General features: G+C 34.1%; 1 protein-coding gene across 7 annotated transcripts; it reads left to right on the top strand.

Annotated features, from left to right (window-relative positions):
- Nucleotides 1-101: 101 nt before the first annotated feature.
- On the top strand, nucleotides 102-22,676 carry LOC125668128 (uncharacterized). 7 transcript variants are annotated; one of them, XM_048901927.2, is made up of 6 exons: nucleotides 102-387; nucleotides 4,972-5,044; nucleotides 7,336-7,424; nucleotides 8,296-8,394; nucleotides 9,338-9,519; nucleotides 17,585-22,676. In XM_048901927.2, exons 5-6 carry the CDS (start codon nucleotides 9,372-9,374, stop codon nucleotides 18,682-18,684), a joined length of 1,248 nt encoding a protein of 415 aa, XP_048757884.1. In that variant the 5' UTR covers nucleotides 102-387; nucleotides 4,972-5,044; nucleotides 7,336-7,424; nucleotides 8,296-8,394; nucleotides 9,338-9,371; the 3' UTR covers nucleotides 18,685-22,676. The 7 variants fall into 7 exon arrangements, with proteins under 7 accessions (XP_048757884.1, XP_048757883.1, XP_048757889.1 ...); XM_048901926.2 differs by having other exon boundaries at nucleotides 9,369-9,519; XM_048901932.2 differs by having other exon boundaries at nucleotides 8,359-8,394.
- Nucleotides 22,677-25,785: the final 3,109 nt, after the last annotated feature.

Genomic DNA, 25,785 nt, shown 5'->3' on the forward strand with positions numbered 1-25,785 from the left:
ATATTCACTAGTAGATGCTCATGAAAAATGTTTGTATTTTTTTTTTACTTCTAAAATTTATAAACTTATATATTTTGACCAATGATATCCTTTGTTTATATTTATCGACCCCGTCATAACAGAGTTGACAGGTGAAATTTATATCGGAGAGGTTTAAATGTGTTTCATCAGATGAAAGTTCGAAATTGTCATCCACAAGCTTCTCCCAGGAATGGTTACAAATGAATCGATGACTTTATATGCTTGCAGAAAGTCAGTGATATTTATTTTTAAATCAACAAATATGCTAATTAGTTCAGTGAGGTCATCCTTTCAGTTTTATGAATGGACAAGAACAGCTGATTTTCTTAAGACATCAACCTCCTGTCGCAGATACCGAGTTTAAAGGTAAGAGAATAAATTACTTAAGAATACGCACTTACAAAATTTATTTTCGAAGTTTAGTATCAAGGAAAAAGTAACTCGTCCCACCATCGTTTGAGAATGAAATGTGTTTTTAAAATACATCATGGATATCTTATTATCTGTATATTCTACCGCCATAAGATGATAAGGATATGTTTTCTATAATAATGACATCGTTTACGTGTGTGTGCCAGTATTTATTATTATTCAAAGTAAAAGTGAAACATGCAGGCCTATTAAAATTATTATAAAATCAGCTTGTATGGATTTTAAACTTTTAAATGTTCAATACTGTCACTATACAGTACAGGTCGGTCAATGTACAAATGCACTCAAGGTCATTGGAAATCTGTATCTAGGTATTACGCTATAAAGATATTAAATCTTAGGTCCTCAATGACATGACAGAAAAACTATGAGGTAGGGCAGGGCAGCTGTGACAATTAATGCTTCAAAGGGCCGTGTTTGTAAATAGGGCTGTTTTATTTCATTTCCTCTCTAGGAAAATAAACCAGTATTGAACAGGACGGATCAATATAATCAGAGAATAACATTGAATGAGTATTGAATTTAGTTTTTAACCAAATTCAATCATTCACAACAAAGTCCTAAAATTAAGGTCAAACATGATGTTAAACTGCGATTTTCTCTTAATCAATGTTTTAATTAATTTCCTCAATGTGAAGAGTTATTGTATGATTTTTGAAATAGGTTTCAATTTGATGAGATAGTATTATTACTAATAATTCGTATATCAGCCTGGTTATAACTCATTGGTGATCTCACAAATTAAATAGCAATGCAGGGTCCTGCTGTGTTCGATTTCTTATTGATCCAATTTATCTCCAAGTATGTTGCTTTAACAATAACTTGGTAATATGTTCATAGACACAACCCTCTGTAATACACAAGTCTTAGACATGTTAGAGGTGACTGCACATTTTCACTTGCTACTGCAACCAGGAACTATCAACATTCAGTTATAAACATGATATATTCATACCTAACTCTAAAACAGACCTAGTAATATACCCCAAGTACATTTGCATTTTTTGTAGAATCATGATACTTAACAGGGCTTGAAATTAACATATGCCCGTAAGTCTGTGACTGGTTAAAAGTCTGGCTGACTGACTGACATTTGTTTTAGTCAGTCCGATGGGACTGGTTAATTTTCTAAAGTATATACTATGAAATTTTATACACACATTTGGCATGCTTCGATCCATAGATATCAGACGAATCTGATTCGTAAATATTAATCCTACATTTAAGTGTTACAATATTGTCCGAGACATATATATTGAGTTAAATTTCATTTTAATAACATTAACGAAATTAAATATGTTTAATTATTTCTGGAAAACTTTGTTGGACTGGTAAAATTTTCTGCGGACTGGTTGAAATTATACCCCATCAGTCCGGCTGGACTGGTGACATAAAAAGTTAGCTTCAAGCCCTGCTTAAGGATGTAAATTGTACCTGAAATATCACAACATTTTTTATACTTATTGAAAAATGTTGCATATGACCTTAACCCTTGATTTTCAATATCATATTGCACTCTATAAAAGCCAACCAGTCATGGGGTTCAAGTTCAACCCCCATCCTTCTGAAAATCATGAAACTCTGTAAGGCAAATTTTACATCTAAAATTAACTGTACATACAGTCTATGCAAAAGTTTTTTGGACCACACAGGACATTCGGTCCTGTGTAATCATTGAACACACCGGACCGAACCAAATTTTGTCAGACCGAAAAACCTAATGTAAAAAAGTGAAACATGTGAAAATCCAAAACCAAGGAAATCTTATTTATTACACTAGTAATACTATACCAGGGATCCCTCCCGTATAATACTTTAGACAGTCCCAATCTCTCACCAGAGGGCATATTACGCTACGCAACAACACCTCTGTCAACGTCTGAATAAAGTATGATTTTACAAGTTTTAGTGTTAATCTTAAAATCTTACAGTAAGTTCACAAAAACAACGAATTCCATGATTATTCTAGTATTATTGGATGAATGAATGAATTAATATTTATAACACCTTTTAATTCGCTCAGGTGTCTCATATTTACCAGCTTCTGCGTTTATAAAATTCAGAGAAGTGTTTGATTTGCTTAGATATGATTATTACAGTTTGATATGCTAAGTTAGTTTTAGTACGTTTTGATATGAATTTTAGACGTTGACAGAGGTATTAGTGGAGCATAGCGGGAACGATAACTCTGGGTAGAGATGGAGACAGTCCACGCCATTTTAATCACATTCATTTACGTATTTGGATTTGTGTGCTATTTTTTACTTATAACAAACATTTAAATGACTCCGCATCAAAATAGTAAAGCTCAAAACCGGACACTGAGACATCGGACATTCCGGTCTGGTGTAAAAAATGATGCATCGGACCTGAGGCACTGCACATCGGTCAGGTCCGACGGTCGGATGTCTTTCGCATAGACTGTACATAGCAGATTTTATTCCCTATTTTTTATCCATGCAGTTTTCATATTTTGATTCCATTGGCACCTTACCAATTGGAAATGATTCTCACAACCCTTGGGCATATATATCAGAAAGTTAAATTCGCTTGAATCAGAAATTTAGTGTATTTGCTATTAAGCCATTGTCCTGGATATGCTGGATGTAAATTTTACCTCCAAGTGATTACAATTATAGACATCTTAACATTCAATGATGGGACAATGCAAGCAATCTGATTAATTACTTCAGCGAGAAGGTCAAGTACGTGACCCCTCCCCTGTTTCATTTATTACAAAAATTTCTAAAAAACAGTTAACTGGGTAAATTTTTGAATTAGATTAAAGATTTTTTTGTGGTGCATTGAGGTACAGATGGAAGAATGTTGCATATGCATAATTCACATTTGATTCAGATGCAGTTAATGTATGGATTGGATCAGCATTATGGGATGTTGGTTTTCATATTGTATATACAATGCACAATATTGGTCTTGGGAAAGTGCTTATCTGACGGGTATAAAGCCGGAGTCATGGGTTCTCAATTCCTGGTCCAGCACATAACACTACATCGTCGGAAACCCACGGTTGATTACGCTTCGTTCCTCTCTCCATCATGATGAGGAACGAAGCATAATCAACCGTTGGTTTCCAACGATGATAACACTATTATTTTAACAATTTTTATTTCTGGATGATTGGGTTGACAGTTACTGCATGGTTTCGATAGCCGTGGCTCCCAAGTGCTGCATCCCTACTCTGACCCATCTCTTCTTCATTTACCACATCACCTATATCCAGGAGAGCTACAGCATCTACCATGCCATGTAAATGAGGTCATCAATAGAAATGTGTGCCTTAGATTAATACATGTATGATACACGTACATCAGAACACTGTAATTAACATTTTCCAGGTTTTTTCCCCTTTCTCCTCGTTTCCATTAAATATTAAATTGAATTCTGCCATGACATCACACAAATCCTAAAAATAAACTCAACACATCAACTGATTCCCATGCTATTGTAGGAATATAATGTGATGTAAGGGAAAGAACATTGCATATAAAATGTGAAATTCAGGTGTCTAAATGTAAAGCAACTGAATCTGAAAATGACAATAGATTAGCTAGCATTTTGTGCCAGGTATACACCTTGCCTCTCATAAAAATAGAAGCTTAATTAGTACACAAACATTGGTTTTGTTAAAACATTGGCTTTTTAATTGGGAAAAACTATTAGATGTTCCAAGCACTTTAAAAAGTTTGTAAACTTCTGTCAATTGATTCAGACATCAAGAATAATTGAACCATACATGCACATAGAAAAATGGATTTCTTTTCATTATATAATATGCACAATGTATTTTTTATGATATGTAACACATTGGCTGAATATTGTGTCAATAAAACTCAATATGCTTACAATTATACTTGATGAAATATTAAGAAATAGGCCATTTAGCATTCAATAAATGTACGCTTAAACAAGTCATAATTGGCTTAATTATACAGTTCATCATGGTTCATGTTTATGTTCAGTTTATTTCTCAGAATCACTTAGGGTTTGGAATTTTGCATGAAGCTTTGAAAGCAACTATAGCAAATTAAGGGAAGGCAAATTTAGTCAAATGAAGTGTCTTACTCAAAACCCTTTCAAGGGATATTAATTAAGATGATAAGAAATTGTGAAAATAGGGTCTCGTGATATACATAGCTTTCAAGTACTATCGGGATATTGCCCCAATAAGTGATGGAACATCCAGCCCAGCTAGAATCTTTCAAAACATTGATAGAATCTTCATTAGCAATGGGTTTAGGGATCGAATCTGTGTTGGCATTCAGTGAGATTGTATGAAATGGCAGCCAGTAGAGTCTTCAAAGTTGTCTGGAGATTCTGAGAACTCTATATTGCTTGCAGGACGGCACATATATAGATACATGTAGTCCCTTCATGGCTGTTGTACAACTTGATCTGCGCATGACTTGGAGGTTCATAAGAGGCAGTTTTCAACTTGTGTTCTGTACCAAGTGAGAATTTACTTCTGCCTACCCGTAATAATTCACATTTCATTTGCAGATTTGATCTGCATTACTGTGAGGTCCAATAGCAGTGAGTGATCAGACTGTGAGGTTCTGTACCATTGTGGCTGGTGAGATTACTTCTGCCTTATTAATTCACATTTCATTTGCAAGAGTCTTGTTTTGGCCTAAATTCATGAGGTTAAGTGGCTTGACACACACACACACACATATATATATATATATATATATATATATATATATATTTCTCGTGAATTGCCAAGTATTTTGTATACATGCATATACATATAGTCATGAACATGCAATTTATTGAATGCTCACAAAAATTCTGCTTATAGCTAATCAAGCTTGACAAGTCAAGATTGCGGAAATAATTCAAGTCTTGCAATATGTTGTAGTTCCAGTAGCTTTTCATGTTTCATAAACAGTATTTATATCTCTACGCGTGTATCAGAATCGGCTTTATGAAATTTAAATTTTTAATCTCAGGTCACTTCAAGCTGTGCTTATGCATCGAAGTCGACAAGTGCAGAATGAAATGATTTGTGGAATGATAGGCAATTTAGCATTAGTCCTGCTGCTTCAGAGAACTGTTAAATCTTAATATCATATGATTGTTTGCATGGCATGTTATAACATAGTATTGTTACTTCTGCATGGGTTTAAATCACTAAAGTCTCATAACAGTTAATGAAACCACAGAAACAATCACAGATGCATTTCAATTCTGCAATATGATACAGAATCCTCTTGGTGAGGATCGAGGGGTTATATAATCAAAAGCTGAAAATCAATATACCAATTTCTGAGTTGGCCATTTAGTCAACATGCGATTGTGATGATGCAAGTGAACTATAGATCTTATTTCTGGTTGTCCCAAAGCTGCTGCCAGAGTGATCTGTGTTACGAAGTGCAGTGCGGTGTGGGCTCACAAGTTGCCAGCTATAAATTCTCTGTCAGCCCATGAAAAACCATAGTAACATATCCACTAATATTTCCTTTCAATGGTTTCATGTTGCTCTTCACTTGAAGTTCCTGACTAATTACTGTGCTCAACACATTGCACTGTGTTTCCTCACATATGTAAGGGGGTAATTCAATCTCTGCAGTATTGCCTTCCATTTAACCAGTACTAGTGAAAAAAGTCATTTTGAATACTTTCCCATCTGTCGTGAATGTCAAAGCTTTGGTTTTTTTTTTAATTAATCAACTTTAGCTATTGATAACTCTAATTAGATTTAATGGAACAGAATTATTTTCAATTGCTAGCTTCCTTGAAACAAGTATAAAACATTTGTCACCATGACCATGCAGTTACAGGTTAACTTTTTGAAGTATTTGCATGAGCTTAAACAGTTTCATGTTCATTGTGAAATATTATCATGTAAAAGTAATTAGGATCGACTACCAGGCTATACAGAATTCAAGGTAATTTAAGTTGAAATATACCTCTCCACCACGAAATTAATAACTGAATCTTTCAGGCAAATGTGCAGTGCACAAACCAATATAAATTATTAATACCAGGCCAGGATCATTCATGTGTCTCAAAATCAATTTCATATCACGATCAGACACAATTTTTGCATGGATTCGATGATGTATTTATTTATGAGACATATAACTTTTGCAAATCATTATTTATTGTTTAAGTCAGAGATTATTCGTGAGAACTAAATAATATGTTCTAAAGAATGAAATATGTGGTTTAATTAATTATGAGTATATTCCTGTTCTGCCCTAGCTTCCAAGGTATTAATGAATTAGACTGATTTCAACTTAACAGGTGAAAAGTTGCAAATATTAAATCTCAATCTCCTCCCTGGTAGAAGAATTGAGTTATTTATGATATGAATTTTTTGTTTTATATGTTATTTTTGCAAAAATATTGGCAGAGTTGTTTCCCTTTGCTGGGGTCAATAAGCGAAATACACTTTAACCTTGCCAGGTTGACGTTGCTTAACAATGAACGTTCAAGGTATTTTTATTATTTTATCCCATTCACAAGCAACAGTATAAACAGTTTAAAACTTCTGAAAAACATTAATTTTGATGATGTATATAGAATTATTAACACATAAGTTACGGATGATTTTGAGTGGAAAATGAGGGTTGCACCAAAAAGGGGGGGGGGGGGGGGGGGGGGATACTGAGTTTTATTAACGTGAAATAGTTTTACCTAATTAGGCCTGATCCTAAGACATGATTTTGAGTAAACATACTAAGTTACAGTCAATTATCGTGGTACATTGAAGGGAGATGAAATTCATTTGACAAGTGTTATCACACCTGTTGATATGAACAAGTGGATTAAGCCTCAGAGAGATTTAAACATCCCACTCACCTGAAAAGCAAATAGATAATGTCCATCTCAGATTTCAATGTATGCTTTATTGAGCAGGTTCCATGTGATAAAATGTGCTGATACAGACATTGCTGATCAAATAAACACCAAAGATCTTGGAAAAATCCTTCAAAGTTTAATTCAAGGTAACTTTTAGCTTATTTATTAAATTTATTTAACTCAAGGCCCCTTTAGAGGCTTATTTATTATTAATAATTTTGTACATTTTTGCATGTATTTGAATGAAATGCTGGCATGCTTGTCACCTCCTCAATAGGTATATTTGTTTAAGCTTAAAATTTATTATTGTAAAGATATGCATACATCGTGTATACATGTATGATTTAGGAGGTGATCCTAGCTAGCGGATTGCTATGCCAGTGAGTGTATGAGCAATTGTACTTGCAAAGCATTGTCTTGTTTTCAATTTAATTAGTCGTGTCAATTACATAGCGTCTGATATGATGATATACATGCAGTAATGATAACCATTTCCTCATGAATGCACTGCAGACAGTTGTGAACAATTAATGCACATTATGCATGAATCTTAATAAATATAGAATGTCTAATCTAATCAATGGCTGGAAATTTTGACAGAAATGAAAGTAGAATGTAAATTTATATAATAAAAGATAAATTTTATTTTAAATTTCAAAATACATATGTACATGAGGGACCGGTATATAAACTGCAACACTTCCTGATGTCATACTTTTCATGAAGCGCTAATTATAAACACATTTGATATTACATGTATATGCAACAAAGTTGGAGAGGTTATATAATCGTGTAATACAACAGTATGTGTGTGTGTGTGTATGTGCATGCATGCATGCGTGTTAGTGCAGCCAAACATGCTTATATTGCATATTACTTGGATTTTCGAGAAGAATTGAATGATTTGCTGATTATGATAAAAAAAAGACTTGTACTTCTGTATCTGTAGATCTATAAACTATACAAGTAGTTTGTTTTTATCTCCTCGTGTAAATCATTTCCTCTTCATTTTCATAGATGACATGACTTTGAAATCCTGTACAGATTGTTTGATATCTTCTCCTGATATTTCATTACCAGGGATCTCCAAGCTGAAGGTTTCTGTGTTCTTGTTTGGTAAGTATAGAATTCCTCAATGTGCATGGGAATGACAAAAAGAGTACTACTGAGGCTTTTAAATAATCAAACCTGGTACATGTACATGTTTCTAGTGGTAAGAGGATGTGATATGCCTTTTATTTCTCAAAGTCAAAGTCATATAGTTTCATGGGTAATAATGAAGAAAAAACAGCACAAATAAGGCTGAGGATTACCAATCTTGTTGTGCATGCTCCTAGCTGCAGAACTGTAGCTCTCTGAAAAAGTTTTGTGACGGAACAGAGGCAAATCCAATCCATATATCTGTTCCGTCACAATGTTTTTTCAGATATAGCTTCAGTTCTGCAGCTAGCGTGCTCCCTGTTGTGTTTGTGCCTGAATTTAGGTAATTTGAAAACCATGCGCTGATTTTGCCTCTTAAATTATACTTTATAAGAGTAAAAACTCTCTTTAATTTCATGTTTAACAAATCCATCTTAGAACTAACATGTCATTAATACTCTCCGATATCAGAGAAAATGTTGAAAGAAAAGAAAAACACTGACAGAGCTATTTTATGAGGAAAGAATGCTTTTTTTTTTTATCCTTTCTGTTACGGAGTGTGTGAAACAGATATATTTTATGGTGTGAGCATTGCTGTTGTTCATTACACAGGTTATAATCAATAGGTGTGTGTTATTATACAGAGAGATTGATTCGATATTAATACAACAAAAGGTAGAAATTTGTTCTTATTAAATGGAAAAAATATAGGGAACGTTCTGACAGTCTGAACCGAAAAATGGAATATGATTTGTGTGCTTTTTCGAGCTTGATTAGAGTGACAGCTCACAATGATACAGACATCTAATTATAAGTCTCCAGTTTTCTTAACAAATACAGCTTTTAATTTTAATGATGATTGTAAAATACAAGTTTGATTTCTCTAGTATAATTTTAATGATGATAAATGCTTATTTAGGAGGTGGGTGTAATAAGTTCAGTTCTTGCAGACCATGGGTGCAGAAGAAAGTAAGGGAGGCAGCTGTGGGCTAATGGGAGCCACTGCGGTAGAGTCCAACATGAACAAGCAGGCCACCGCAGCAAGGCCCTGGTCACTCCTACATATGTGTTCACTAGACCAGTGGAAAAATGGACACGCAGGTAGGTACTGTTTAGTGTTAAGAAATCGCTGTGTTGATTGAAGTGTGCAAATCAGTAGAGCATTTAAAGAGTTTGTATATGGCCATAGAATGCTACAAAAATATTCACCATCAAATTGCATCAAAAGGAAATTTATAGAAAAAAACAACATACATTAAATATATCTGAAACAAAATAAAATTGAATATATATATATATATATATAGAGAGAGAGAGAGAGAGAAAGAGAGAGAGAGAGAGAGAGAGAGAGAGAGAGAGAGAGCATTCTTGTTTGTTTTCTTAGAACTTTGTAACTTAATTGTTCAGCATTTCTGTCTGTCTTATTTCTCTCCACTCTTCAACATTAAATGAACCTTTTCCAAAAACTAGGAGAATACTTGCCCTTTAGTTAACGATGTCATTGATCTTTAAATGAAAAACAATTCTGGGTAAGAAAAGTGTTGTGAACTACAATGTGACAGGAATCAATGGAATTGGACATCTTTCTTGGTTAACCAACCACTACTGACTTATAACCAGAGTAGAAACAACAGAACAATCTCCTACTTTTCTGATGGCCACTACACGAGTTAAAAGCTTCTGTAGATGGAAAATCTCTTATTGTCGTAGCTCCTTAATTGCGACTTCTGTATGTGACAGGGAATCGTTTAGGAAACAAGAAATCTGTTATTTATTGACAGGATTTCATAGCCAAGTAGTAAAGGAGAAATTGGATTGTTTAGCAAATGTAACTTTTTATGTGTAGTTTAAGTTTGTTTTATCTCTCAGGATCTCAATCCTGTCAGTTCAAGCACAGATCTGACATTTAAGTCTCTGTATCGGTGAACTATTTTTTGTCAAAATTTATCATTAAAAAAAAATCAATTTCATGTTGAAAAAAAGCAAATAGTTGTTTTAATTATCTTTTGTTATAAATCGTGTTGTTCGATGATATATTCCAATTGACTTTTACTATCATATTGATATTTTAGAGTTGTTTTTTCCCCATTACAGTGTCTTAATTTCTAGAAAAAATAAATTGTAGTTGCGTATTATAGTAATGAAATTGGGAATTTATTATGAAACTTGATGTCTTCCTTTGAATGAAGCCTTTTTGGTTTTAAATTGAGCATAATTAGTATTCTTGCAATGGGCTGTCAACATATAACCTAGAGTTGTCATTCCTGATTACAGATTAAGAATTTAACAGAGGGGTTAAAATATATTTTCTTGAAGGAGTATTTCATTAATGAAAGTAATGGCTGAAAACATTTTTACAGAATATAAATATTGTAACAAATCCAATCCCTCAACTGTTCCCGTACGAAAATTTGCTCACGTAATTTTTGAAATTTCCTGGCGTACCCATAATTCTGAAAGTCCAGCTAGATTTTTAACAACAAATCCTATGGAAAATACTGGCGTAACTGAGGCGTACTCCGGGCGTAATTTAGCTTGAATTATGCAAATTAGTACGTCTAGATTTAAAAGTACACCTTTAAAAAGAAAATACGCCTCAACTAGGAAATACGTCTCTAGCGAAAATACACCCGTACAAAAAACAACAAATCCTATGAAAAATACTGGCGTACTTTAGCTTGAATTATGCAAATTAGTACGTCTAGATTAATAAGTACGCCTTTAAAAAGAAAATACGCCTCAACTAGGAAATACGTCTCTAGCAAAAATACACCCGTACAAAAACCCTCCAATTGAAGAAAGTACGCCTCAATAAGGAAATACGTCTTTAGCGAAAATACGCCTCATCAACAGTCAAGGCAAAAAAATTACATATACAGGAGTCTACTTGTGGCCTGCATATTTAGTAACTCCTATAACGGAATACAAGATTGAAAAAATAATGAACACAATAACTGACAGGTATTTGAAAATTGGAACTGTATTTAACAATACATAATTATGCCTGTGTAACAGATTAAATTTTTCATCAGTTGACAAGTACATTATTAATCATATAACTAACAAAGGAGATTGTACAGATGTATAGTAGTTTTAAATATTTCTAATAATATATGTAATATGTAGTTCAATAAGTAATTAACACAAATTCATAATGATCCTAAGGATGCAAACAAATTTTTAAAATGATAAAAAATAGACACATTATACATGTGATATTAAAATTCAAATACATTTCATGGAGTAGAGTTGAATTTTTTCCAATGATTTGTCAGTTTATGTCCCATAGAGTAAATTTGTAAAAGGTTAATTACAAGGGGGTGCTATATCTGTAACAATTTTTGGACATTATATGAAACTTACAACAGTTACCATGTAATATTTCACAAAATTGACAATTATACCAATTTGAAATAGAAAGATAAAAAATTATATCAGCCCATCGATGCGCATCCATTTCCCCCCCATGCGTATAGATATGTAAAACGCAAAATATTCATTAACATAACAGATTGATTTCTGACAAAGATTTGAATTTAGGTTATAAACATAATCAAAATGAAATTATACAATTAAAATCAGAGCTTAATTACTATTTTAAAACAATAGATCATGATGACTAGAAATAAACTGTAATAAGATTACTGTTAAGCACTATGGTAATTCCGAACCACAGCAAATAATGTCTATATATACTCTCCTTTGAATCCACAAATCATCAAACACTGAATCTTTGAGAAAAGACCATAGGCTAAGAGCGTTGAGATTTTGAATAGCACAGTCATCATTATTAGAGCAGTTGATTAAAAATAAATCTCAAAGAATTACATTCGAAATTTTGTTATTTGGCACAAGCACACGAGTATGACAGTAGGGTTCTTTCGAGTTGCTTACTGGCACAGGCTTATTTTAACTGCAAGGTACTGAGGTGTTGCTGACAGAGGTTAACACATCTTGACCATTAAGTACAACTGAGTTATTGTATGGCACAGACACACGAGTATAGCCGGGTTTTTTCAAGTTGCTGACTGGTACAGGTGTGTTGCTGATTGATGTAGTAGTCTTAAGCATACTGCTAGGTCCAGAAGTGTTGCCGACGAGTACTGGAACATTCGAACTGCAGGACTCGGGCACGTAATTACTGCTGGGTTCTACATTCTTGCATTTGCAAAGATTGCTGGTTTGAGTCTATTATTGCTTCTTTATTTCTTCTTGTTTTCGGCTTGAATTTCTGTTGAATAATGATGAAAATATAAGAAATGTCAGTAAACTTTTCTGAATATATTGGGTTTAAAACCTAACGATACTCTTTCTTATGCAGAAAAAAATGTAAAGAATGCATTATCTATCTAGATACATTTGTTTACATAAACTTAAGATCATCTAACATCTGTTTCTACTTTCACAACTAATTAATTTGCAATTCCTTGCCCCGCCCCCCGATTGTGTAATGCAATACTACCTCCTATATATATCAAATACAACTTTAGTAATGCAGGCAAATAAAATGTATCAATTTGAAAAACTCAGCAAAGGTAACACCCAAACTGAACAGGTTCTATATATATTATAACACAAGACATGTTCATTGAATTACTAACCTTTTTTCTTCCTTTTAATTTCAGCATTTTAAATTTTCCTTAGTTCAATCGTCACTACCTAGTGAGAACAAAATAAAGTGTTTTTTATTAATATGTAATAGGAGGCAAATATCTCAATAGTTCATGAGTATTTTAAGCTAGGGAAAGAGTGTTCGAAATTAACCATAGACCGAATCTATGTCAAATGACACTGGTCTATGCCAATTGTAATTGGGATAGGCCAAATTGTCTATGCAGATTTTCTAGGTTTAAAGCAATAGAGTTATTCTAAAAGTCGACATCTGATAAACGTTACGAGGAAAGAAGGACATTGTTATGGGAATGGAAAGAAAATATGTTTCTAAGCACATTAGAAATAAATAACAATGTTTTAAATTTGTGCTATTTTTTTCAATGTTGCGGTCAATGTCAATTTTATGAGGTCTATCATCTTGTTTTGGCATAGCCCTGTTGTCTATACCAAGTTTTAAACTAATTTCGAACACTGGAGAAACACATGTGACATTTCAAACAAGATTGATCTATATTTGGACAATATAGCGGGCGATTCAGCTGAGCTGGAAAAGGGCCACCGAATCTCGGAGCAGTCCTTCATAATTCATACATGTACCTGGAAATTTACATTCAGCTCCGGTTGGTTCTAGCAATTAATGTGCACTTAAGCGACACTGCTGTTTGCTTCAAATAACTTAAATTTGACTGTTATCTCCATCATTAATGCCTATAGGTATGAAAATCCCAAATTAAAGTAATTCCACCCTCCTGTGATGTCATCAGATTTTGCAAAATCAATTATTTATTTAGATTTATGCAGGATACGAACATAAATTTTGTTGGAGTATTTTCCGATAGTTATTGTATAAAATCTTGTTAGAAATAAACTATTTTAACAGTCTAAGTTATCAAGGAATAATCAATAAAACATGTCAAAATATTGAATCCAAGGGCAATAACTCTGTTTCTATTGATTTCTTTATCTAGTCTATTATGCGATAGATTTCCTTTATTTTTTACAGACATTTTGTATATTTTTGTGAAGATATAGTTTCATGAAATTGTTATGAATGTTACTATATCGTCATAACCAGTTTTTATGAAAATTTGATAACGTTGTTTAAGGAAAATAGCAATTTTCTGACGGTGATATATGATTCTGTTTCTGTACGTCTCTCATCTTAAAAAGTGTGATGACCTATGTATTTTATTTGATAATTTGTTAGTTTTAACTCTAATGAATGGAAATAAATACACTTTTCAAACTTGTATCAGATAAAACTGCGAGTATGGAGTCACCTTAAAAACAGTCACTAAATTTTCCGTTCAAATGAGGACTTCCATGAAGGAATAGATTATCTCGTGATATTGAAGGGTTCCTATGGTTTGATTTTCTTTATGAATGATATACAGTGGGTATGGGCAATTACTATTTCCAGCCGAGCGAGACGAATCTCCGCCAAGGTTAGGATGTATGATGCATGATGAGCTCACCCTCTCAATTCATCGTTATTATTTTTTCAACGTGGAAATATATTTAAACCGTTACATGAATAGTAAAATAGAATTTTCTTACCCGTTTTTCTGGCTGTATTAGCTCTTCAGAATCTTCGTTTTCATCACTTTGCCACTCTTTTCCTGCTCATGTTGTCGATGGCGGGCTCAAATTTGGCGGAAGTCTGTTAAAGTCTTGGTCATCCAGACTCTTGCATATGCTTATCTACCACATCTTATCGTAAGCGTTTTTTTGATCAAGGTTGGAAACGTGAATTACGAGGCTTTATTTTGATCAAATATATTGGATGTAGTTATATTTTATAGTTAAACGCCAAATCCTTTAACCCAGAAAAATGTAGTTCTAATATTCTTTTTTTTTTTGTCCCCGAGATCGAAGATCGGGGAGCATATTGTTTTTGTCCTGTCTGTCATTCTGTCTGAAACTTTAACCTTGATAATAACTTTTGAACAGTAAGTGATAGAGCTTTGATATTTCACATGAGTATTCCTTGTGACAAGACCTTTCCGTGGGTACCAACATTTTTGACCCTGTGACCTTGACCTTGGGAGTTTGACCTACTTTTGAAAATCTTAACCTTGCTAATAACTTTTGAACAGTAAGTGATAGAGCTTTGATATATCACATGATTATTCCTTGTGACAAGTCCTTTCCGTGGGTACCAATATTTTTGACCCAGTGACCTTGACGTTTGATCTACTTTTTGAAAATTTTAATCTTGCTAATAACTTTTGAACAGTAAGTGATAGAGCTTTGATATTTCACATGAGTATTCATTGTGACAAGACCTTTCATTGGGTACTAAACATTTTGACCTTGACATTTGACCTACTTTTAAAAAAATTGACATTGGTCATAACTTCTAAATGGTAAATATTAGAGCTTTCATATTGTACATGAGCATTTCTTGTGACGATCTTTTTACTGGTACCAAGATATTTGTCCTTGTGACCTTGGCCATCTTCGGAATTGGCCATTATCGGGGGCATTTATGTTTCACTAACACATCTTGTTTTAAAAAGTTTTTTCTCATTGTGGATTGATATAAGAAGTTTGTTTATAATGATCAATTATTTAATACTATGACTGGAATAAATGTGTCTCAAATTTATGACAAAATTATGCCAATTATTTATTAACATCTTTGGGAAATTGCAGGAAATTTAAAGAGAATTAAGCTTCAATTTCAAAAAAAGTTACAAAGTTAGAAAATCCATCTGGATTTATAATAATACGTCTCATGAAATTGACTAAGTTCTTTTAACAAAAAAATACGCCTCTTGAAAAGTCTAAGTCTCTGAATTCCCTATTTAGAATGAACAAAGTTCCAAAATCCACCTGGAGTTTGAAAAATACGCCTTGGGTTAAGGAGACGTATTTTTGTCAAAATACGTGTACGTCTCAAGTTTAACCGTATTTTCAAAAATACGTCTCTTGTACGCCTGGATTTCTTTGATTTCCAGGCGTAGTACGTCTAAAAACTTCATACGGGTAGAACTAAATCTTTTTAAAACATTTCAAAATTGATTGAATTGAACCGGTTTTTTGGTGTTGCTGTTGATGTATAGTTTGCTGGAACCCATGAAGATTATCATAAGACACACCAAATTCTGGTATTTTGAAATTAAATCCTATGTTACAGTAGTACTTTTACAAAATCATCTGAATCTGGAGAGGATGCTAAATTAATTGGTTTTTACACTCAGTATTTTATGCGCCATACAGAACTGTTATGACTATATGCACAATATACATGCACTTCCTGATACAAAAATTAATTTGTATTAGGCAACAATTTTACACGGAGTTCATCCACCTGGGCCTGTTTATTCAGTATTGTGTTTATGAGATATACAAATGTTCCCTGATGTAATGTGAAAACTATGTCTACTTTTTAGCTCACTCAAGCCAATCATTCATTGACATGTTGTTGTTTTTTAGTTCATTGAGTCTCCCCAGTGACCTAGTTATTGCCATTGGTTATGATGTTCGTAATGTCCTCTTCTTAGATTGTGAAATTCATGGGTTTGTGTGTGTGTGGGGGGGGGGGGGTGTCAAAATGATTTATAATGCTTTAAACTTCCATTTTCTTTCTTCCTTCTTCTGTAAATGAATAGGTATTGTATGCATATTTTTAAAGATCATAAAAATGTGCACAAAGGATTGACTCCCTTTATGGGCTATGGCGCTCAGGTGACTCACTTAAGGGCTGTGGGCCTCTTGTTTTGATCAAGTTTTGTACAGCATCTGTATGTCTATAGAGTATTTTAGCTCTTAACATTTTCATCTTCATAAGAATCACAACTAAACTTAATGTAAGGAGACTGAGATTCAGGTGTAGGTCAAGAGGTAAAACTTTAAACCTGTATTATGTCCCTGCCCTACCCCAGGGGTAGCACACTTGCATCTTCTTTACATGTACATGTATATAAAGAAGCTTTGTCTTTTCTGGCTCAGTGGTCCTGAGATTAAGATTTAAAAAAGAAAAAAGAAAATCATGCCCTAATTTTACAATCATAATTCAATCACATAGAAATATTAAGGAGGTACTCTACATCGTCAGAATGGCTGACTTACTTTTAAAATATAAATATCAGCAATACTTGTCTATTTATTTCAAATACCATTGACTAGCTGAGTAGGTTATCACAGCGAATGCTGAACTGTGGATCGCGGGTTCGAGTCCAGCAGAGGTTTTAAATTTTTTTCAGATTGCTTTCTACTAAAACTGCATTTTTTGACTAAATGAAGTAAATTTAAAACTTTTCAATTTCATATCCTCAATGTACATATTTTCCACTTTTCATACATGTATGATATCAAATTTCTCTGGTGTAACATACCCCCTTAAGGAAAAATCTATAACCATAAAAGTACAGTTTAAGTATAAGTAATACCGAAACCCAAAGTCGCTGTCGTACTAAAGTTATGTATACACTTTTTGATGCCCCATACTTACATGAGGTGACTCAGGTGAGTGTTGTGGCCTATGGGTCACCTCTCGTTTTTAGATGTTTTGTTAATTTATTATGAATATTTATATTTTTTCATTCAGAGGCGGCAGGATTCAGCGAAACATCTATGACGTGCGGCGGAGTTGTTTTCAAGGACTGCAGTCCTACGTTTTGTATGAACAGACAGGGCATCATCAATATCAACAAATCAAGCTCCGTTTTCAGCTTCCGCCGCAAAAACAAGTTCACAAAGATGGCAGAACATTTTGAATACAATCATATCCCCGCGCAGCTGTCGTCAATTCAGAACTTTCACGTTAAAAGCGTTTTGTGTTACCATGAACAAACTGTTATTTTGCATCTGGTGCGAAATATGATGACGCAGTTTGGCATTATAAATTTGAGTGATAACAAATTCCTTGGCGTATTTGGGAAACAGACAGTCGAATTTGTAAATGAAGCATTAAGAGGGCAGATCAGTCCAGATGGGAGCTATTGCATATTAAAAATTCCAAACATCAGAAATGACAACATTAGCACTTATGTGTACCAGATGTATGACACGAAAACACGAGAGTTGATCCGAGAAGTAGTCCTTTCGTTTCACCACAGTCTGTTTGCTTTCGATCCCCGGTTCAGTTCATCGCGCATTGCAGCGACCAGCTTTCAGAAAGGCGAGGACAACAGTCTCAGTTTGGTCCAAACATCAAACTGGGAGGTTCTTGCCACTAACCCAAGACTGGATGACACTAGATGGACTCTTCATCCTACACTGAAGGATTTATTTTATTCGAAAGATGGCAATCTGATTTTCGCAGTCATGGTTACCGATGGTTGCCATTGCAGAGAAAGAAAAGCTCGACGATATCCTCCGATTGACATTAGTGTGTACATATTTAATTCGGACAATGCGCAGACTTTGCGATGCGTACAATATAGTCGTTACACGTGCGGAACTCATTCCTGTCCTGTCAACTACCTTCCAATTTTCTCAAATTGTGGAAGTCGCATGGCTATTGTCTTGAATGAGGCCGATTCTGTCATAGATCACTTGCAGATTTACAAACTACCGACAATGGGCTCCCTGCAAAACAGGTGTCGTGTCAGGATTGCGCAAGTTTTCCCCCCGGACATGATACCAAAGTTGCCCCTACCAGCGAGACTTATTCACTACTTGCAATACCATCCAGAATATGCATGAAATAATCAAGGACCTAGCTGTAAACCTGTACACTGCATGCCGATTTTGTGTACTTTCTAATCAAGGAAATTCGGAATTCTAAAAAATGGTCATCTATTTTCCTGTGGTCGTTGTTATCAGCTGATGTTTGGAATGGTCAATTATTTTTATTTTTTTTTTTGTACGTGAAGACCTGTCAACTGTTTACTCTGTGATATGCACATTTTTCGTTGTACACGTTCCATATAGCGATATTTAATATTAAGGGGATTTTAAGAACATGTTTCAGGATATCCCCCCCCCCCCCCCCCACCCCCCATATGAGTTTACTTACATTTCTAGTCAGATTGAATTATTCATTTGTTACAGTATATGTCCACTCCGTGTGTTTTTTGATATCCCATGTACTAGTGCTAGTCTGTTGGTGTTAAGTTTATTAGTGCTGTAAGTCACTTTAATATATTTCGCAAGATTTAATATGTTCAGTTTGTATTGTGAGATTTATCAGCGAAGCATTTTTTCGCGAGTGTAAAAAATATAATTCATTAGAATCTGCTTTTCGTGATGGATGACGAAGCGAAAATAATGTTCTCGCATGCAAATTATTGTTTACAGTACATAATTTCTGTATTGCTGGAAGTGCCCTGATAATGGTGCATCTTTAGTGTATGCATTTCTGATGATCTACTATTACTTGTTGTGATACAACTAAGATTTTAAGGTGATAGCATTTACAATTTGTTCCTCACTGTCCTAGACATTTTTTGGTATTTTCAAGATATGTAATCTTGATGTAGATTGGCGTGTGTACACTGGTAGCGGAGTGGAGGGGTTGTAGTGGTGTGTACGTGCGTGTTCGATGTTGCGTTTATAGATATGTCCAGTTGCTAGATGCTCCGCTCTGCCATGCTTTTGTTGTATGTAGTAATAAGTTGTTGAGATGCTTTAAGAAGCATATTGTTATAATTAGAAGCATGTTTTTGACGCTGTTTTACACCATCGACCAATTCAATTTATATCCCCTGTGAAATGACAAGATTTTGCTTTAGTAGATCAAACCAGGGACCATCTTATCAACCAAATATTCTGATGACTTTCCAGTGAATATAAGAAGTTGTAGATGCCTGTGCTATATTTTGGCGGGAATCAACAGTCAATAGGATACATCCTCTCATTGTCTCAATCCTGGACTTTCAAGATTGCTTTGTGATTTGGATTCATAGGAACTGTCAGTGCCGGTGTTTATATGTGTGAATTCTGGATCCGCCAATAGTTGTGTTCATTGTCTAAACGCTTTACTGTCAAGGTCCACCCCCACCACCAGCCATCTTCACCACACCTAAAATGATGATATTCTGTGTTAGTGATGTTAGCTGTGTCTCCGGCAGTCCAAAATTAGTGATAGTTTACATGCTGGGAAAATAAATTCATGAAAACATTAGGCGAGGGAGGAGAGAGTGCAAGGTGGTTTTTCAAAACAGGACATCTCCCCGAACAATATACTTGTTACTTCGTCAATCATCGCCTCCCCGTACACGATACCTGTCACATCGTCAGTCATCACCTCCCCGTACAACATACCTCTACTCTCGTGGTGGATTCATATCATCTGTCCTTGATTAGATGTAGATAGCAACCACTGTATTTTCAACTTACTCCTGGTTTCATCCTACAACATACGGGTGTTCTTATCTAGTCGGACTAATGCAATCGTCAAAATCAAAGGGTTTTCTAGTATTATTGAATGACCAGGATATTGTGTTAGTAAAATGAACGATAAAAGAACACTGTAAACATTGAAATTTACGTCTGGTGCTAATTACGCGATATTATATATATATATATATATATATATATATAATATCGCGTGGTACATATATGTATATAAATAAAAGTTTATATATAATATATATATATATATATATATATGTTTTTTTGCAAGAACTATGCTTTCGCATTCTGGTTGTAAAGAACCCTTCAGGCGGAAATTTTAATCTTTACAGTGTAATTAGAATTCATATAATGTATATGGTATACGGAAAACTTTTGTTAATCTTTATTGTAATTTTAACATTACCTCTATCCGAGTACTGTGTGCTTTAGTTGCTAATAACTATACTAACTTTTAGTTACAATCTTGCTTTTTAATTCCTTTTATAGAGATGAAGAATGTAGTCTCAAACCCTATGCCTGTAAGCATTATAACACCCACATGTATTCAAATGTTTTACCCCATTGTCAAACTTTTTGTAACAGTTTCATGGGATTTCCCCCTTTTTTTCAGAAACTTTGCATAAACTCACAAGTATTCATAGTAGTTTTTAGCGAGACTAAATTTATTTCATGAAATATCTAATGTGTATTCAGAAATATGCCGGATCTGAGTATCTTAGCCTTGACAATTTAACATTGTGGTTGTTATCTAAACCTAAATACTAATACTTATTTTTCTTTCACTCGGCAGTATATAATGATGATAAAAACAAAAAGCAGCAGGCCTCGTCATCGTCATTAGCTATACCTCAAACGGAATGATATTTGAGAATCAAGAGTATATTTTCTAAAACATAGAGAAGGTATTTTTGTATAACGAAAAGATCACAAGTAGTTGTTGAAATTTTTTTGTGCATGTTTGATAGATTGTACAGAATCTGATTACTGGGGGTATTTTATAATATACAAAAAAGTTTCGAAAGAATCATGCTGAAATTTACGAAAAAATAAGTCATCATAATTTAAAGGAGAGGATGGGGATCGCAGATGTTTGGTAAACTTGAAATTCCTTGAGATGAAAATGTTCCGAATCGTGAAATTCTACTAGTATATGTTTCCCCCAAGGAAATTATTTTATTTGCTAGTACTTCAAATTATACCACGTTTTACGGCATCGTTCACCAAAAAAAGAAAATGCCCTCATTATTAGCTGTAACATTTGTTTCAAAATTTGGTAAAACTAATCCGATAGCTCACGGAATATCACTTACATTTTGGGCCCAAGTAAGCTCGCAGTAGATTTTTCTACCTATCCAGTCCAAGCTTAAAGTGATCCTTGTTATGATAGTTTGAAAAGAATTAAACAATATTTTGATTTTCTTCTGTATCTGTAAATGCTGATATTAAAGAGGTGTTTAAAGACTCTTCAAACTGCATATCAATGTATTTACATTTCAGAGTTTTGTCATTGATATATCTTCTAACTGTACAGGTAATGATAGACATTTCCTCATGAATGCATTGCAGTTGTAAACATTGCGTGTATGAATACAGATGAAATATAGTGTATCGGTTTTAACGGTTGGGAATTCCGACAGAAATTAAAGTATTGTATAAGAAACCAATTCCAGTTTTGAAAATACCTTGTACACGATGGATTCTCGACGGCATTTTATGAAGGGCCTCTTTGAGGTATACCGACCTGAAACGTCACGGTTCATACCTTCATGTATTTTCAATCTTAAATTAAGTTTGTCAAATGTCAATCTATTTAGAACACGTTCTAGTGAACCTTTGCCCCTTCCTTTCTAATTTTGTAAGCAGTAGATTAAAATCAAATATTCAATTTACGTCTGTTGCATTGTTTTCTGCATTATTGCATTAATTCTCCTGGAGCTATATGCGACGCGGGAGTTATCGCCCGTACATTAGTTTCATGTATATTACGAATTATTGGTAAAATTTTGACACATCTTTTTTTTTAATCTGGGATAATTAACATATCTCTGTTATGATATGCCCACAGTCTGTAAGAGCTGTTTTTCCACAAATGTCACAAAGACTTGCATATTCTACATTCGAAATATTTTGTATTTCTTTAAATTTGCCAGGATGATTTTTTGTTGTTGAGATAGGCACACTCTACTTGTGTTAGATGATTATGATTTGCAGATTTTGTTTGATTGTTTCATGCAATTTTCTACCGTGTGTTTGGTCGTAACTTGCCGATGTCGTTAAGCAATGGCCTTTGTTTTCTTGTTGCTTGTTAATCTCAATAAAGGAGATGATTGTAAACTCAATGTTTTCTATCTTAATGAATATTGCCTCGCGCAAATGATAAATGAAATGTACTGTTCGCAAAGTTTCGAAATGCGAACTGATGTGACTGCGACTGCGAAAAAGGGCCCAGATGCGGTAGCACGTCATAATGAGAAATCGGCGATAGAAATCTCTAGATGTTTGCGTCATAATAAAAAAAAATTATGCGTTTACTGTATAGATATATTTTAGTGTAATTCAGATACGTTTCATTCCAGTTTGAATCTAGATACTGTAAAAGTGGTTATTTACGCGTGGGAGAAATTTACAAGGATTACGCGGTCACGAAATATGCGCCTAAATTCCCTCACGCGTATGTTTACATGTGTAAATAAGTGTATTTTTTATTTCTATACATTGAAGGAGAATTAGGAAAAGAAAAAATGGGGTCGCAATGCTTGTTATTGAGCTACAGTGTTCTAAACATGACCTTTTTGCACATGAAATTGACTCAAGATTTATTCAATTAAACCTTATTTGTTTGTTGGTTGTTAGCAACACAGATCAATCATTACATAAAATAAATACTTAATCATGACTTCTAACACTACAGATAAAAAAAAAACCCGAAGTTTAATTCTAGTAATGGAAATAATGATCTTTTTGCACTTGATATACGAAAAAATCATGATCTCAAATTTGAGAGTTTAAAAAGACATTTTAAGAGTAATGTCAATTTCGAAATTTTCACATCATTTTCAAGGCCCTGTCTTAAAATTTAAAATAGAACTAAAACAAGTCGGGGTTAGAGACAAAAAAAATTAATTATTGGTAAAAATACTGAATTTGTATGTAAAATTTCGAATAAAAAAATTTTTTTTTTAAAGAATCGGTGTTCTTTTTAGAAAAATATGTCAACCAAATCAATAATTTCCAACATTTGAACTAGTTCCAAGTCTCGGCTACTTGTATCATAAATCATAAAACTGAATGAAATACACGTATAGGAGTATAAGAATAGAAGATATATATTAGATGAAACAGAAACGGTACTATGGTGCAGATTTACCGGTAGAACTTTTTGATTAATCAATCCTTCTGCCACAATAGATGCGTAACAATCTGACTAAAGTACAGACCTATATTATTATATATATAATAATATAGGTCTGTACTTTAGTCAGATTGGATGCGTTATATGTTGGCACCAATGGAATCCGTATTTAACCTCGGATGATGAAGAACATGTGTTTTCGTAATTTTTTTTTTAAGTTTAGGACCATTAGTTGTTTGGACATAAGCATTTGATTATAAGATCTCGACGCAAATCTGGTGATGTTTTGTTTTTCGAGCCAAATTCTCAAATTGGGCGGAGGTGTTTGCAAAAACTGCAAGGCGTACATGTACATCAACTTTGTCGTTAGTTTAAGAAACCTTACCATGCCTTCTTTCCGTGCAGTAATTGGTGTTTGCAAAAACTGCAAGGCATATATCAACTTTGTCGTTAGTTTAAGAAACCCTTATTATGCCTTCCTTCCGTGCAGTAATTGATTTAATCAGACAATGGGGAAATGAACTCACCTTGTCCGCTGCCAAAGCGATGAAAAATCACCCCCACCCCCACCCCCGATCGTCACATAGTTAACGCCCCAAATGTTCCGTTGGACGCGGTGTAATTTAAGTGGAATTAATGGCAGTTAGTAAAATAGCACTTTATTCCGTCATTTGAAAATTTATAAAGTATTGAGTTTTGTATTCCATGAAGTGTAATTATATTGAAAAGTTCAAAAAAATCTAAGCAGTAGGAGTTTGATATAATCTAAAGTCATCAAAGGAAATAATGCGTGTCGTATATCTTATTGCATTTACCGGTGTTTGTGTGTCGTTTACCGGTGTTTGTGGGTCGTATATTTTATTGCATTGGTCGGTTATCTTATTGCATTTGCCGGTGTTTGTGTGTCAAAAGAATACATGTATATCCTATAGATGATGCATACAAAATATCACTTATGAACAATTCAATAGATATTAGAAAAATCCATCTTAACTTATATTTTAAATTGGAAAATTTTGAGACATATTTTAAATTGGCAAGTGTTTGCTATCTACATTTTAAAATACGTACGAATACCTCAAATGATGTATCATTTATGACAAATGACTGCCATGCAGGAGTTATCGTTACGAATCTCCCCACCCATCCATCCCTTTCTACTCTTCTGTGTTTTTTATATAGACATCTGGGAATCATTTCATTTTACATGTTACACGCTTTTTCATTGGTTGAAAAATTATTGGAATATTGTATCCAACGAGAAAAAAAATAAATTGCCGGAACTACTTCCTATTGGAATGTTGGGGATTCCTCTGGATGCTTCGTGTCTATATATAGATTAGGGAATCCTGAAAAGAAAAACTTACAAATTCTATCAATCTATATAAATTTATTAAACAAAAACAAACAAATATCAAATATAAATAATGATTAATTATGCAAAATGAAATAAACATGGGTATTTGAGGACCCCCCCCCCCCCCCTATAACAACACACGTCTGCTTCTGCCACAAGGGGTATATATATATCACTCTGATCAATCATATAATGGCTTATTGGTAGAAATTCAGAGGTCTGTGGCTTCTGCAATTCCGGGTTGAGAGTTAAATGTATTCAATCGGGGATGACAATAGTCCAGTTTGCACCTTGCGACAACTTCCTTCATGTTACGAACCCAAATGAACACTGCCTCAGAGATACTGCAATATCGTAGCCCTTTAAAACGACTATGGTTTCCAACTCAGGCATATGTTCTTCCATAATCCTGCTAGGCACTGTAAATATCAAAATCATAAAAAAGCCAGGAAAACGTCAGATATTTCGGACTAAATATGTTTATGAGTGGGCACCGAAACGAGGCTTCCATACGACGTCACAACAGCCTTAGGAATTCACTGATAAAACTCGAAAAACCCTCTGTATCACGCACTTGTCCACCTGGAAGCCATGACAACCCTCAAGAGAACCCTACCTGGCATCCCACATCTTGATTATGCACGTGTCCCACGTTTTCCGTTAGTACCGACATCGAACTTTGCACTTAATTCCAGTTCCACTCAACAAAATTCCTGCAATTTTCTCTCAACAGGACTTA

This window comes from Ostrea edulis, chromosome 4, assembly GCF_947568905.1.
Source record: "Ostrea edulis chromosome 4, xbOstEdul1.1, whole genome shotgun sequence".
Taxonomy (NCBI): domain Eukaryota; kingdom Metazoa; phylum Mollusca; class Bivalvia; order Ostreida; family Ostreidae; genus Ostrea; species Ostrea edulis.

Coding starts and splice junctions, on each gene's coding strand:
- LOC125668128 (XM_048901927.2), top strand. CDS start 9,372: ATGGGTGCAGAAGAAAGTAAGGGAGGCAGCTGTGGGCTAATGGGAGCC. Junction 9,520..17,584: donor GTGGAAAAATGGACACGCAG/GTAGGTACTGTT, acceptor TTTTTCATTCAG/AGGCGGCAGGATTCAGCGAA.